This window comes from Acomys russatus, chromosome 5 (assembly GCF_903995435.1).
Source record: "Acomys russatus chromosome 5, mAcoRus1.1, whole genome shotgun sequence".
Taxonomy (NCBI): domain Eukaryota; kingdom Metazoa; phylum Chordata; class Mammalia; order Rodentia; family Muridae; genus Acomys; species Acomys russatus.
The window spans coordinates 11,529,956-11,546,703 of NC_067141.1; the positions used below are offsets into that span (position 1 = coordinate 11,529,956).

The 16,748-nt window shown below is 50.8% G+C and overlaps 1 protein-coding gene across 2 annotated transcripts in view; it reads left to right on the plus strand.

The window, feature by feature from the left end:
* The first annotated feature begins 220 nt into the window (after positions 1–220).
* The window catches only part of Htra1 (HtrA serine peptidase 1), a 52,923-nt gene continuing 36,395 nt past the window's right edge, over positions 221–16,748 (plus strand). Inside the window, exon 1 of one of the 2 annotated variants that reach the window (XM_051145437.1) lies at positions 221–803. In XM_051145437.1, the coding sequence (XP_051001394.1) occupies positions 224–803 (580 nt within the window). In that variant the 5' untranslated portion in view covers positions 221–223. The remainder of the gene's footprint in view (positions 804–16,748) is intronic. The other variant, XM_051145438.1, reaches the window with a different exon arrangement.

Genomic DNA, 16,748 nt, shown 5'->3' on the forward strand with positions numbered 1-16,748 from the left:
CGGGAACTTTCCGAGGCGATTGCGCGATGCTGGGCGGGTTTCCCTCTGCCAAGTGTCACTTTGGTTTTAAAGTCGTCAACTTCTTAGGAAAAAGAAGCCGAGATTGGGAAACTGAGCCAGCCAGAGGGCGGAGTCGCGCTCCGCCCCGCCTCGTCTCCGCGGGCTGTCCCCTCTCGGGAGCGGTGCCCGTCCCCCCCTACGCCTCGTCACTGCCGCTAGGCCAATGGGCTTGGCCGCACGGCCGCGCGCACTCGCACCCGCTGTCCCCAAGACCCCGGCACACGGTCACCAGCTCGGGTTTTCGGCTCTCGTCCAGCCCGTAGCCGTCGGAGTCGCCATGCAGTCCCTGCGCACCGCGCTCCTCCTTTTGCTACTGCTGGTGGCGCCCTCCTTAGCTCTGCCATCAAGGTCCGGCCGCTCGGCCCCAGGTGCCACTGTCTGCCCCGAGCGCTGCGATCCTACACGCTGCGCCCCGCCGCCCACGGACTGCGAAGGCGGCCGAGTCCGGGACGCGTGCGGCTGCTGCGAGGTGTGCGGCGCGCCTGAGGGTGCAGCGTGCGGCCTGCAGGAGGGACCCTGCGGCGAGGGGCTGCAATGCGTTGTACCCTTCGGGGTGCCGGCCTCGGCCACAGTAAGACGGCGCGCACAGGCCGGCCTGTGCGTGTGTGCCAGCAGTGAGCCGGTGTGCGGCAGCGACGCCAAGACCTACACCAACTTGTGCCAGCTGCGCGCCGCCAGCCGCCGCTCCGAGAAGCTTCGCCAGCCGCCGGTCATCGTCCTGCAGCGCGGCGCTTGCGGCCAAGGTACCCGCCCTGCCCTGCACTGCACTCCTGGGTGGCTCCCGACTCTCGCCAACCTAGTCCGCCTAGTCAGAACCGTCGGGAGGGCATGCCGAGGGCCAGTGAAGCACTGCGGGGTGTTCTAGGCATCCAGTCGGTCGAGTAGAGACCCGGCTGGGGGGGGGTGACTGTTTCATGGGCTCCCTCGGGCCGTATTTCTGAGCCCAGTATCGGGTCGTTCCGCGCAAAACCAAGCAGGTGCTTTGCGCGCTTTGGTTTCGCGCCCCTAGGCTGGGGTGATCCGGGATCCCTCTGGAAAAACCGCTTAGCACAGGAATCTTGGCATGTTGACACACATGGCTTCGGGACCACAAGAGCTATTGTCTGTAGCCTTCCCTTCCTTCTCCTCTGCTCCTCCTTTTCTTCTTGGAATTATCCAGGCAGTATTTTTCTCGTAGATCCTCTTCGTGAAAACTTTCACTTTGGGAAGGTGGGAAGAGGGACCGGCTCTGCTTAATTCAGCCCGCACTTTTCTTAACCATGCCTCCTAAGCAAAAACCAAGTTGGTAACCCTGATCCTCTTGCTTCCAATGATTTGAGTCGACTTTACAAAAAAGTCCCACGGCTTGTTTGTTCTTTGACTCTTTTGAATGAGCTCAACCTGGTACAGGACCGAGAAATTGCCGAGGTAGAGGAGAGGCCCGCAAAGGATGAAGAAAAATGTACCCCCTCTTCCCTCTATATGTGATCTTTCTGTACCAAGAGCTGGAGTGTCAGGGAGGTGGTAGTGGTGACGGGGTGAAGGACATTGGAGAAATGTCCAGCTCCCTGCAGAACCTTCCAGAGAAACGCTCCAGTTAATTGAGGAGATAATCTGTGGAAAAACAGTAAATTCATGCCGGCCACTCCAGCGGTGTGGGGACCAGCCAGCTGGGCTCCGTAGTGTACTTGGCTTCAGCTACAGGGCTCCTGCCCAAACCTAGCACCTCCCCTTGGGCATGTGGTGGGGAGACTGGGAAAGCACAAGACAGAGGGATTCAGCTAGATTTTTCTTTATAGGAATAGGGTCCCGTATGACCACATTGGATTTCACAAAATTTTACTCGGGTGGACAGGAAAGTATTAGAGTGGTGTAGGAGAGGTGGCCAGATGTTTATATTCTTAACCACCAGAGCTGGAAGCTGAACTCCAGGCCCAGGAAACTCAGTCTCATTAGAGAGAGGAAAGTCCCCCCCCCCCCCAGAGAACTGATCCAGAGGGCTTCCTAACGGGCACAGGCTTGGTGGGGAGGCATAGCCACCAAGCCCCAGGCCATGCCACCCCAGGTGAGTTACCCTGTGACTGTATTTGGTCCCACTGCCTCTGGAGGAGGATGCTTCGGGCCCCGTAATTGTCTTACACAAAGTAGACTTAAGATTGAATAGCTTGACCAAGGTGGTTCAGCGGGAACTTGAACTCAGGCAGCCTCCCTCAGACCAAGCTAGAGCTTGACCCCCAGGGTTGTGGGAGATGGGCTTCCACGGTGCTGGCCGGACCATCTCACCCTGGGGAGAAGCAGAGAACAATGCAGCCGCTAAGGTGGAGGATAGATTGGTGCTGCAGGTGACAGTTAGAGATGGGCAGAGGTAACCTCAAGTGGCTCAGGAGTCCCCTGGGGAGGAAGAGGCGGGGCCTATACATCCTTCAACAGTTCTTGAATAAGCGCGCCACCCAGAGGAGGGCCGGTGTAGGACAAACCTGGAAGAGGAACGCAGAGGGCAGGGCGTCTGGGCTACTTTGGCAAGAATCTGAGTGTGTGGTGGTGACATTTTAAAAAAGCTTATTTTGATGAAAAACAAAGCAGCTGTTACAGTCTTGCCGCATGGGGCCCTGAGTTACTGACACCATATGAAACGCCTAATTTGTTGCAAGTGAAGCTGAGTCAGTTAAGGCCTGGAGGTAGCAGAGGCCAGACCTTTTGCTGGTTGAATTGCTCTCATTGGCTATGAGCCCTCCCCCGCCCCGCGCCGCAGTGGCCCCTCAGTGTGGAGACAGCCGCAGAAGAGTGAGATTGGTGCCTCTGTGTCCGACATAGTTGTCTGTGTGCCTGGTGGGTGGGTGGGTAGAGAGATAGGAGATACTTGGAGTACCAAACTGACCCTTCGCCTTGCATTGCTCTCACTCCACATCCGAGGCTGCCTCCTGAGGTATCTCCAGGGTCGGACCCTGGGAGTCAGCTGCTTACATTCAGTCCCATCCTGGCTCTAGCTTTCAGTAGCTGGCGCCCAGGGCAGCTAGCTCATTTGATGTCACAGCTGAATAAGGACACTTGGCTGCCTGCGCCTGTGTGAAGGGAGTGCTGTTGAGGCTGGGTGGGCACAGAGGTCCTTTTTTGAGAGGTACCACTGAGTGGACGACGATGAGGGGAAGTGCTGTGAGAGCACACGGAGGTCACAGAGGGTCTGAGGCAGGATCTCGACTGAAAGCTCAGGAGACAGGTGGGAATGTGGTGGGAGGAGATGTCCCAGGCATTGCTGTGGGAGGCATGGTGGCCCTTTGGATGGAGAAAATGCCACCGCTCTGTATAAAACTCTTGTCTATAACTTGGTTAATGAAAACATCAGAAAACTTATCTTGTGTGGAAATAGGGACAAATTATTAGTGCTACAGAGTTTGGCTGAGATGTCCACAAGTCTACCAGAGGACAAGGATTTGTTATTATTGACCAGGAGAGTACAGAAAAAAAAAAAAAAAAAAAAGTGAAAATAAATGGATGTGGTGTGGTGGTTCATACCTGTGAATCCAGCAAGAGCTCCAAGGGTTGGAGGCTAGTTTGGACAACAGATTAAGACCCTGTGCCAAATTAAAAACAAAACAAAACAAAACAAAAAAACTTTCAATCATATAGGGTAACAGCAACAAAGCTTCCATATAGTCTATACTTCTGACCCAGACATCTATTTACTACCTTTGTGGTCCTCCTAACAGAGCCTGTGCTGTAGTTGTCCCGGAACAGCTGGACCATCCATCACACAAGCAGCACCTTGAGCCCATGCGTGGATCATGAGTCCGTTCATAACCACCGCTCCGTGTTGTTGACAGAGCAACGCGGATTATAAAGCAGATCCAGCTAAGTAGCAGCTAAGAGCTGAAATAAACAGTGCCTCCAGATGGCCATGGCTGTGGGACGAGGGGGACAGGCACAGGAGTCAGGATAAGGCTGCTCTCAGTTACTGGCCAAGGAGAAGCACCAGAAGGGGTTGTAGTTAAGAGGTCTCTAAGCCAGAATCCCAGACTGCGAACTGTTCTTGGGCAGGGAGGGCCCTTCTGGATCCAAAAGACTAACGGGCAATGTGATGTGCTGCAAATCTCTCCTCAGATAGGAGAAGGCTACCCTATCTGTTCCAGGAAGGCCCATCCTATCCAAGCCATCCCAAACCGACAAGCTGAGAGGTCTCCAAGCCTCAGGTGGGGGCAGAGGTGGACTGGGGGGGGGGTGGTGCTGGCAGGCAGCTAGAGGTTTTCAAAAGTTCTCACTCCTGGCCTCCACCCCAGAGCCTCTGAAGGCAGAGACGAACAGAACCCTTGGAGGCGTGAACTATTTGCAGAACTGACTTTATTTAGGTGGCTCTTTTATGCGAGTCCTGGGCAGGGCGTCACTGTGAACTTTACATGCCTGGCCTTGCTTGACTCTGGATGTACAAGAGACAGCGCCAAGTGCCTTCCTGAGGGAGCTTACAGTTAACACAGTGCGGGGCAAAGACAGTCACTCATTTCTGGAGATTGCCTCCTCTTGTCTACAGTGCGAGTTTCTGCTATTGGCAGTTGGATGCTTTTGTCACTTAAAAAGAAATGCACGTGCTCCGGACAGGGTTGTAGAAAGAGTGAGTGGGGTTTCCGGCATCTGAAGCTGTCTCCCTAGCCTTTGTAGGGTGCTTCTCATTGGCTGGTGTCTTTCTTTTCATAATGCTCTTAAGGCATGCAAAAGTGTTAAATAGTAAGGCTTGGTAAAATTAATAAGTCAACAGGATCAAAAGCCAGGCGTTTGTTTTTACTTTATTTCATCCTGGGGAGCAGTAAATAGATTGCCTTGAAACTTAAGCTGTGATTGGTCAGGGACGGCGGGACTGTGAGCTAGCTGGCCAGAGGCCTCAGCACAGTTTGGAGCCTGGTGATCCTGGGCAAATTTTGTGCCTTGGATTCAGACATCAGACTTTCCATGAGCTTACATTTCTCATGGACAAAGAGCTCTGGCCCTGCATCCTGTGAGGGAGTGGTCATGCCTGGCAGTGCTTTGGGTACCAATCCCTGGCTCTGGCCTGTGTGGGGCCAGAACTGGCCAGTACCAGCCCCTTTGTCTCCCAGGGCCACAGCTGGGAAGGGCCTGGACCAGTGGCTTCTGAGATCCCTTTTAGCTAAAATGGCCTGTGAGTCCTATAGGGAAACCAGCAGTCTGTGAGGAGACTGTCCCAGTATACCTTTCAAAGGCTTGGCCATCTTAAGAGATGCTCCCCGCTTTATATTACTATGGGTAAAGCCAGGTTGGCACTGAAAGGATGTCCTACCGCCATCTTGACTGTAGCCACCTTTACATCAACTTCCTGTTGACTTAGGAGTGTTTCTGGGAGTCAGTGGGAGCCACATGCCCACTCCCAAGAACCAATGCCGGAGGGTTTGGCAATTCTTCGCTCCTTCTCCATGACCTTGAGCCTTCCTTTTGGTTTTGTTGGTTGAGAGCCCCACTGAGCTGTTCCTTTGTTCTCCTATTTTCTCGGGCCATTAGAAAAGAGAAGAAAAATGCTTCCTACAGAGCAACTGAGAGGGTAGTAGGCAGCATGGATGCTTTTCCTCAAGACTTTTAAAACCTCTGGAAAGTTGATGTGATTCAGTCCTGCTCAGTGACTGCTTTCTAGAACCAAAGGGAACATTAGCCAGGACAGCGTGCTTCAGAACCAGGTACTTAGGGGGCTTGTGTAGAGTGTTGGAAGGGCAGAATTCAGCTTTCAGAATCAGTGCTGTGCATCCCAAATTTATCCAAAGCATTTATTGAACAACTGCTCTGTACTCAGAAATACGCAAAGCACAGGCAATGAGAGGTCAGGTTGGCCGGCCCTTCTTAATTGAGGCGAGAAGCTTTCACAGTGCCCCAGCTGTGGGCTAAGCTTCTTTCTGAACTGCCCTTTCTGGATGCGTGACTGGTTTCCTCACCAGTAAAACAATAATGGAAGTAACGTTGTGTTGGCCCACACGTCTCGGAGCATTCAGCATGGAAGGATACCGTTTCATGAAGTGTTTAGCATCATCCGGTGCATTTCTAGATAGAACTCTGTCCTGTCAGCTGTAATGATAACGGCCGTCCATCCTCAGCATCAAAGCTCCAGTGAGGTTGTCAGAGGAGAGGTTCAGGATGTCTTTGTTCCATGGAACTTTGGGTTGGTGAGTGGGTGGGTTAGGAAAGATGCACAGAGAAGAGGTGATGGAAGCTAGTGCCCTGAGGCTGACATGGAGTTTGCTAGGTTAGAAAGGTTCCCTGGGCCAAGGAAATCAAATGCCACTTTCCCAAACCCTCTGATGGCTTCAGTCATTATGTGGCTTCCTTTGAGTTAAGAGCTGCATGCGTGGGACACCTGGGAGTGTGACTCTGTCCCTCCCACCCACCACCCTCTCTTACACCTGGGAATGTGACTCTCTCTCCCTCCCTCCCCATCTTCTTCTCTTCTTCCCCCCCCCCCCGTGTGTGTGTGTATGTGTGTGTGTGTGTGTGTGTGTGTGTGTGTGTGTGTGTGTAGAGACCAGGGTCCATGTTGGGTATCTTCCTCAGTCATGCTCCCCCACCTTATATTTTGAAAGAGGGTCTCTCACTGAGCCTAGAGTTTATAAATTCAGTTAGACTGCCTGGCCAGCAAGCCCCACGGACCCTCCCCAGTGCTGGGATGATTAGTGGTGTGCCACTGTGCCTGGCCTTTCCCCATGGGTATAGGAGATGGAACTGGAACCTCAGTTTACTGACCTGGGCATTTCCCTAGCCCTTAAGACTTTTATACTCTCTATCTCATTTACTGAGCTGGGCATGCAGGAGAGGGCAGTTGATAGACACTCCAGGTCCCTTTTGAACCTGGCCTGGTTTTGTTTTTATGTTCTGGAAATTCCTCACAGGGAAAAACTTGTTATGTCTCAAGAAAAGAAGGGAAAAAATAACCCGGTTTGGGAGCTTACAAATGCCCTATTATTTTGATGACTAGGATGGCTTGTTGAGTTAGCATATTTTACAAATGGTCCTGTACGGCATTGCTTGACAGTAATGGCTCCCTAGCCACAGGACAGTCACATCTGTGCACTGAATTCTCACAGGGCTGGTTGTCGTGGTTGGAATTTTTGATAATTTCCAAATTTGAATAACTCATGTCTTCATGAGTCAGAGGCTTGTGCAATATTTGAGACTTCAGGAACGTCTTCTTCCCCAGTTGTGCAATGAGCCCTCTAGAAGGAGATGCTAGGCTGCCTGTGCAGCGAGCGTGTTTGTCAGTGTGGATGAGATGTAGGATTCTCTTCCATACCGTCTTGGGCAAGATGCTACTGGATCATCCAACACTTGGGCCACCCCACACCCTGTGACTAAGATGAATACTCAGTCATAACTCTGTGTGGACAGATGGGTACGGAGTGCTGCCAGCTGGGGTTGCCTCAGTAGATGTTGACCAGCTGGATGTGGGAGAGGGAAGGCTCATCCAGCAGTTAACAGCTGCCTCTTTCACACACACACACACACACACACACACACACACACACACACACACACACACAATACACTACCTAGTGGTGGAGCATTATAGTCTTGGGTCAGGATGCAGGAGATGTCACCAAACCACAGCAACCTAAAGAGTGACCACTACCATTCTAATTGTGTAACTGGCCTTGTCTTGTTCCTTCATGGATACCCAGGAAGGCAGTGGCATGAACCCTGCTGCCTAGCTGAAGAAATAGAAGAGGCTCCGGCGAGGTTTCATCCTCCCAGGGCCACCCAGTTAGGAGGAGAGAACTAGGATTTGAACTTGGCTCCACCTCACTATTAAACAAGGGGACTTCCTTGACTCAAGTGCCGTTTAAAAGGATGCTGATTCATCTCTGAGTGTTTGGAGTCTTTTCCAGCCTCTTCCCTTTTATGACTTTCTAGTTTAGTTCCAGTGTGGTCTGAAAATATGCTTTGTGAGAACTGCTCCACATGGGCTCCAGGAAAGCCTGTGCTGGCTGGAATCTTCCAGATATCAGTTAGGGCAAGTGTCTTGGTAGTGCCGGTGATCTACTAGACGATGGTTTTGTGAAAGAAGGATGCTAAAGTGCCCTCAGCTACAGTCTGTCTTCTGGAACTCCGTTTTAGAAAAGTGCATCTCCTCTGCCCCAATCCCCACCCCTGGATGAGTTACTGACTCTGAGGTCTGTTTCCTGTGTCTTGCACAAGGATCATGATACTGCCTGGGGGCCATCGGCAGGATGTCCTGAGGTCAGACAAAGTAATGTGACAGTGAAACAGGCTTTGTCAACAGGGAATACGAATGATTGATCAATAGCTGGACTGTTAGACAGTAGTTCCAAACTCTTCCAGATATCCTGCTAGGAGAAAAAAACAAAACAAAACAAACCCACCAAGACTGAGCCAGAAAAGATGGAAAAGTAAGGCGCATGCTTATTTGGTCTCTTCTGACCACAGTCACCGCCATGAAATACCTGAGGCTGGGTACTTTACAAAGAAAAGAGGTTTATTTTGCTCACTTTTCTGGAGGCTCAGGTGCATGTTTGACTCTGGTGGAGATGGCATGGAGGGTGGCCTCATAATGGTGGGAGTATGAAGCATGCACGAGGCAACATGGAAGTCAGAGAGAGATCAGCAGAGGCCAGGCTTGTTCTGCGATAACAAACCTCTTGTCAGAGCCAGCCAAGGACCCAGGAGAGAACTGCCTTAATTCCCTCTAAGGTCCAGACACTCAGTCATTGGCTGCTTCCTCCTAAGGCCCTGTCTCCTAAACGATGCACATTGTCTCCTAACAGTACCACGTGGGGGACGCGTTCAATTCACGGCAGCTCATCACTTTCCATTCCACATCTCTAGCCACACCAGCTCCTCATTTCATGTTTCCTTGGCTTTTTGTGGACCAGGACATTGCTTTGTGGAGACACACCAGAGGCTGGCCAAAGCCACCAACTGATTGTAGGGAACACAGTATCTCAGGGCACACGGCCTGGAGCTAAAAGGTGCCACAGACCTTATTGTTGAGGGATGTTTTGTGCACTGTGTATTCAAATGCAGGGTGTTCTGTGCACGGTGTATTCTAATGCCAGTTGCTTGTTACAGTCTGGACATTGTCGTTGTCATTATTATTGAAACATTTGCTATCTTAGTGTTGTGTAAAAATTGTTCTCCACAGTTGAGTGGAGAGTGGGATATGACTTTCTCACGAACTCTGGTGCCTCACATTTGACCATGTCCCCTGGAGGGGGAGACCTGGTGGCACTCAGAGGAAGGACAGCAGGTTGCCAAGAAGAGACTTGATACCCTATGAGCATATACAGGGGGAGGTAATCCCCCCCAGGAACAGTCATAGGGGAGGGGAATAATGGGAAAATGGGGGGGGGGGGGGGGGAGGGAAGAATGGGAGGATACAAGGGATGGGATAAACATTGAGATGTAACAAGAATAAACTAATAAAAAAAAAAAACCAGATAAAATAATGGAAACACAGTAGGAAATTTGAAAAAATGCAAAGAATAATAACAAAAACTTAGATCATTAAAAACAAAATTGTTCTCCATTATCTCTGATTGGTTAATAGAGAGCTGAACAGCCCACAGCTGGGCAGGAGAGTCAAGGCAGGACTTCCAATCCCAGTGAGGGCATCCCAGGTGGAAAGCAGAGAGAGGGGGGAAGGTCATGATGAAGGAGTCACCATGAAGACGTGGATGGAGCAAGAATAGCCAGGGCTATACTAAGATGGCAGGTATCGGGACTTGTGGCTGGGAAGTAGGCCAGGCCAGTGTAGTTGGGTTAGAATAGACGAGAGTCTTCCCAGCTATAGTGCCTAAGGCAATTATCAATAAATATAATAGGTCTCTGTGTCATTATCTGGGAGCAAGAGTGGGTGTAGAAAGCCCATAATTTTACACCTTATAGTTCAATCCTTTACTTTATAGATGGGGAAACTGAGGCACCCAAAAGGGCACTCAATTCTCACGAGCTGTGTTATTAGACTTGCTAGGGTCAGAGCCCTGGCAGTCCCCACACCCATATTCAGCTGTGTGGTCTCAGTAGGTCAACGAAAGACACAGAAAACAGTGAAAAGCTGAAATAAGGTATTCAATGCAGACACACTGGGAAGAGAGACCAAGTACTGATCCTTCCCAACTTTACCTGTGGGAGTTCTGACATGAGGGTTATATAGATTTAAATAGAGCACAGGAGGTATGCAGCTTAAGCAATCCAAGTCATGGTGTGGTCCCGCCCATCACTGACCCACCGTTGTCTTAGCTCCAGTCTCACTTGTAAGATGCTCTAATCTGTCAGAACTGCATGAACTTTCTTTCCTGAAGACAAGTTGCTCCTTTGGCTGGCACCAGGCCATACCCTTTTCTATATCCCAGCAAGACCTGGGATGGGTGAGATTTTCCCATGAGGCCTGAGAAATGGGGGATATTTTCACTTACTCTCACTTTTCAAAATGTCATTAAGAGATTGTTGCCCCGCCCCCCTCCTTGAAAAGATGACTACAGATGACTACAAAGCAATCCGTGTGGTAACTGGCTTCTCCCCTCCAGCGGTTTGAGGCCCGGAATGCTAATTACAGTGCACTTGCCCCAGGGGAAAAATCTGCGTAAAACTCAAAGTGAATGAATCGGGGCTGAGCAGCCTTGGTGTCTTAACCTGCGCTTTGAGCCTCTTCAGAGTGATTCTGTTTCCCTCTCTTTGTACAGAGTCGGTTTCTTTGCTCCATATTGCTTAAGCATTGTGGGAGTCCATGTGTGTGTGTGTGTGTGTGTGTGTGTGTGTGTCTGATGATAAAATGTCTGATGATGATCTATTGTGCTTCATCAGCTTTTGAAAGTCAGAAGCATACTGACATCAAAATACACAAGCGAAGAGGTTCATGCTCCCACTGTCACCAAAGAACACAAGCTCACAATCCCCTCCTCACCTCAGGGGCCTGTGGTTGTTAACATGTCAAGGATGGACACTCAATGCTCTTGGGTGTTTTTGAGTGTTGAATTCTTTTAGGATAGACAGTAACAAGAGTGATAGCTGGAGAAGAGGTTGTGGGTTTCCTGTAGCCTGTGCTGTATATTGTCAACCTCTTTCCCCAAAGGGATGCTACAGTATTTTGTCACTAGTGATGAATATATTTTTTCAAAGTGGTTGTTGGGGGAGGGTGTGAATATATATGTCTGGGTGGGGGTGGGAGTGCATGAATCCAGTGGTCAACCTTGGGTGTCACTCTTAGGTGATGTCTGGGAATGTTTTTATTATTATTTTATTGTTTAATCTCATTGGCCTGGAGCTTGCCTTACAGACTAGACTGCCCGGCTAATGACCAGGGCTCTGCCTGTGCCAAGCTTCCCAGTGCTGGCATTACAATCACCTACCACCATAGCGGTCTTCTTGTAGGCTCTTGGCCTTGAACTCATGTCCTCAGTGCTATTTTCCCAGCTCAGCTATTGAAGGAACATCAGCCTCCCAAGTCACGGAAAGTCAACAAGAAGTTCCCTCAAAGGAAGTCCTTCATAATAAATGGCAGATGTTGGCTCAGAGCCAGCTATACCTCTCAGTCGGCCAGTTTCCCTGTTGCCTGTTCATCGCCTGTAAGGGGAAGCAGTGTTGGGGCAGAACGAGCACTTTAGACATTTGGATTCACTTGGGGTAGTGAGTTGTGGTCCTAGACCGTCTAGGCTGGAAGGGCTTGTGACTGCCACGTCAGTCATCTTGTTCATCACTTGTGTTTTTGGGTGAGGAGCCTGGGGCAAGTGAGAGGGTATGAAGGACCAAGGGCATTAGTCCAGCTCAGGGCTCACTCCATGGAACTGTCTAGATGCTAGCTCTTTCCAGGATGTGGACTAAGGCCAAACTGTTTCTGTTCTGAAAAGCGAAGAATGTGTTTATTCAGATGTTTTGGACACACGTAGGAGGGTAACGTGAGCCACATAAATTTAGTTTTCTAGTTCGATAGTTCTATTCAAAAAGAAAATAAAAGCATGACCTCATTCATTTTTATTTTAATGACATATTTTCAAGACATAATTCACATACAGAGTTTTTATATGTCCTTAGAGCCATGGACTTATCACCCCTAGTCCCAGAATACTCTAAAATAAGCACAGCTCACGTTAGCAGTCACCCTGTACTTCCCTTTGTCTGGCTGTAGCCAGCTACCAGCCTACTTCCTCTCTCTGGGAATGTGCTTTTTGAGGACATTTTCTGTAAATCCTATAACATGATGCGCTGTGACTGGCGTCTGTTACTTGGCATCATGTGATCATTTTATGACTGAAAGAAATCTCCTCATTGTGTGGTTATGGCAAGACAGCTCTCCCTGCTGGGGACGCGTAATCCCAGCCATGAAATCCCAGCCATGAAAGTCCAAACTGCTCAGGGAGTGTTTATGTATTAGTGCTTATTTGGGAGGAGACTGGTACCCAAACCATAGGAAGCCATAAATATTCCATAAAGTTGAGAATCTCACATTGGAAAGACCAGGAATTGTACCTTTCAGACTTGTTATTTGGTCGTATAACTTTCTTTGTAGCTATAAAGAGGATGTCGGAAATGGGCTAGTCTTTTACCTCATCTGACAGGCAAGAGGTCTAGAAAAAGGAAGTGCCTTGTTTCTGGACCCAGGGCCCCTTGACACTTCTTGCTTGAGACTTCCTTTCCTTCTGGTGTGGCTCAGGTTTGTAAGCCCCCACCCCCTTGCTGTCTGATTTGTCCATCGAAACAGCAGCTCCTTAACAAGTGGGTGTTGGTAGTCTCTGGCCTCTTGGAGGCAGGACTTTCCCATCTCCCTCCCTAGGCTCTAACTATACCCCCCACCTCCCCCAGCTCCCACCCCCCCCTCACCCCCACCTCTAGAGAAGCAGCCCCCTGGGCCCCACCTCCCAGCCCTGCCCCGGAGGTTGGAGCTTCAGGGGTGAACACCCAGGCTGCCCCAGACAAAGCAACCGGAGGAATCAGAGCAGGAAGAGAGCTCAGTCGAGAAATCTGTGAAGGCCAGGACCGGAGCCAGCCGCTTATCAGGGCAGAGTGGATGGAGATGGTGTGGACTGAGTTGCCAGCTCCTTCCCTGCAGTTAATAATAGACACTTGTTGAGTGTTCAGAGATGTCTAAAAAAGATGACCCACGCCAAGCACTCACCATGGGCACACAAACAAAATTAGTACCATTTTCTTTTTTCTGGCCCGTGAGACTGAGAAGTAATTTTTTCAATGAAAGCATCATTCAACATAGATGTATGCTTCTGTAAAAGGCATCTTTCCCCAGGAAAGCCGAAGCTACAGAATTAGGTTGAGCTTGTGAGTCACAGTACAATTAGGGGCTGCAGGCCAGCTGGCCAGGTGCCCCCAGTTGGGTCCTGATGTGACCAGGTGAGGGAGATAGCCTTAGACTTGTTTGGGTGACCCGCCCCCTTCGCATTACCTGCTGTGAGTGTCTGGGCACCTGGCACTGTTGCCCTCGCCCCCCCCACCCCCATCCTACCTCCTGCAAGCAATCTCTTGCACCACCCCCATCACAGCCTGAGCTCTGGCATAGGGCAAGCTTTTCCCACGTGGAGCCGTCTGGGAGACTGTACCGGAAAGAGGGTCTGCCAATGCTTGGAAGTGCCAGTGTGGGCTGGAAATCAAGGCCAAGCTTCCTGGCTCCACCTCTTCTTCCTTCTTTATTCATCTGGAGGAAAGAAAGAGGTCACAGGAAACGCTCAGGAATTTTACGCAGAAGACAAGGGCAGAATCTGTTTTCTTTCTCTCTCTCTCTCTCTCTCTCTCTCTCTCTCTCTCTCTCTTTCTCTCTCTCTCTCTCTCTTTCTGCAAGGTCTCAAGTATCCAGGTTGTCCTTGAACTCACTATCGACTCAAGGTTGGTCTTGAATTTTTGATCTTTCTGCATCCACTTCCTAAAGGCTAGGATTACAGGGGTGTGCCATCTCCTGAATTGGGGATTGAACCCAGGTCTGCGTGCATACTAGATACTCCCAACGGAGCCACATCCAGTGTGCCCTCCCCTAAAGTTTTTCATTGTAGGAAAGAGAAAATGGAGCCAGGCATGATTGCACAAATCTATCACTCTAGCATTTGGGAGCCAGAGGCAGGAGGATTGCCACACATTTAGCCTGGATTATGTAGTGAGACCTTGCCCCTCCCCATCAATTAAAGGAAAAAGAGGACGGCTCAGTGGGCAAAATACTTACTGCATAAACTTCACACCCTGGACACTAAGGACCATGTCTTTTCTGTTTCCTTCTTGCATCAGTCCTCGGGCAGTCCCCGATGATGGCACGGGGTTCTGTTTGCAGGTTGATCTTAGCTGTCCCCTGGCTGTCCCTGCCTCTGCTCAGCCTCCGCCCTTTTGCACATCTTTTCTCTGCCTAAGCGCCTCTCCCCTTGCCGGTATCCCATGCTCAACCACCTGGAATTTACAGTCACAGCCCCACTCAGAAAAGTGGTTCTGGTTTTTCTGGAATGTTCAAGGTCTTCCTTCTGTTTCTGCTGCCTTCCCACCTCAGACCCGGCACTGGACCCACGGCAGCTGGTGATGACACGGAAGCTAGACCGAGCGGGCCCTGCAGAACACAGCCATGCAGGCTGAGTGTGGGCCTTCTGAGCCCGGTGGGGCATCTGTGGTGTGATTGCCAGGTTATGCTTTTTCTTATTTTTCCTTCTTTCCTTCAGGCACATCTGTTTACTACAGGAGGCCCCCATCTCCTCCTCACTTTAGATGCATCAGCCCTACAGACTTCCCTGCCCCTCAGAGAAAGCTGTCCAAGTTCACTGGCAGAGGAGGAGGCCCCGCAAGTTTCCCTGAGGCCCACGCCTTTTTCTTGGAGCTTTTCAAGCCGCCTCCTCCCCACTCTGCTAATCTGGACGGTTGCCCTAACCCTTCCGGGCCCTTCTCAAATTCAGCAAGAACTCTCTCACAAAGGGAGCTTTTCTTGGGTGGGACAACTCGGCTGTTCCCCTCCATGATTATACAGCACACCTCTCTCCATCTATCTATTCCTCTCCCTCTCCAGCCACAGGTTTGAGTCCCGTCTCAACATGGCACCCACACGTGCCTTGGGTCTCAGCTGCTTGGGTTCCACCCTGACAAGGCAAGTTCCGAGGTGTGGACTTGGCGAGTTGTGCACAGATGTCCCAGGTGCTTTCTTCTTTCTTCCGGTGACTGGCTGGTTCCGGCACTTGGTGATAGCTGATTTGATACCACAGGTTGCTCTTTCTCCCTGCTCTGTTGTGTCTCACTTTTAGAGCAGGCACAACAACCCCAGCAGAGAAGTGTGGGGACCTGAGCTGACTCTCAGCACCTATGTAAAAAAAAGCCAGGCAGGGTGGCATCTGCTTGTTAATCCCAGCACCGGGGAGGTGGAGGCAGGATAGATAGGCCAGCCAACCTAGCAAAATTGGCAGGCTCCAGGTCCCAGTGGGAGACCCTCGTCTCAAAAACACAAGGTGATGGCTGGTCTGAGGGATACCATTTGTGGCTTACCTCCAGCCTCCATGCACATGGGCTCATGTGGGCGTGCTGACACTCAGAGAGAATGGAGAGAGAGGGAGGGAGAAGGCAGTGCACTCCCGATAACTTTGCCTTGAACTGGGAGTCTGGGGCTTGTCTGAAGTTGCACTCCCGGGCCTCCAGCTGCCCCATTCTGCTCTGTACTCCAGCACAGATGCTGCACTGTGAATGGAGCAGCTGGGAACACTTACAGATGTGCCCTGGAGTGGGGGTGCGATTTTTCTTCTGGTCCTGCATTAGCTTAGTAGCTCTTCGTAGTTACTTGTCACTAGGTCATGCTTCGGACTGACCAAGATATCAGATACAACATCTGGCTCTTGGACAGCTTAAAGATTAAGAAGATGACAGACAACACACCCAGTACGCACTCACTTGGCTGTAGATTCTCAGCGGGGACTGGGGGTGGGGGGGGGGGATGGCATTTGTATTTAAGGCCCACTGGCATTTCAAGGCTATGGCATCAGAAGCTGGGCCTCACATGGTGACTATTGACTGTGGGAGGGTGCCGGTGACAGCTGCGGAGCATGTCCTTTACACACTGGGCCTTTCCCAAAGATCACTCCTCATTTCTTCCACACCGGCAGGGTGCTTGCTGTGTTTGCCTGGGTTGTTTATAATTGCCCTGCCAGGGGGAAGAGTGCTTCCTTGTGTCTGCGGGGAGCCTGGGCAAGATTTTTCTTCCCCCCCCCGCCCCCGACTCCTGGGCAGGCTCATAGCCAAGACTCCAGATGGCAACCTCCAAGATAATACAGTCTCCTAGACCTCAGGTGGTGGTCAAGGGGGCCTTTCCAGCACACATTTCCCACTGGCCTCCCTCTCCACTTTCTGTACACGGCATCCTAGGCCCTTTGCAGTGGCTTGTATTACTTGGCCAGCCCTACATGGCAGAAGGAAGCCATTCTGAACATAAAGTGTCAGAGAGGAGGATGTTTTCCCTTCATGGGACTGTCCAATCCTTCCGTTCCCTTGGCCCTCTGCTGAGCAGGCCCTGGCACTTTCCTTGTGTCTTTTCATCTTTTCCCCCCCACATTTCTCCTTTTCTTGAGTCCTGGCTTCTGGCTCAGTTGATCTGTGCTTGGATTTGCTGTCTTTCAGATATGAGTTCAGGCATGACTGCCTGTGCTAGGATTTGGAGTTGAAGAAAGCAGAGGGGAAAATTAACAATGACTGGCTTGAGATCTGGGAGGGACCCTAGAGGCCACACCCAGCAGAACTCTCCCAGTGTGATG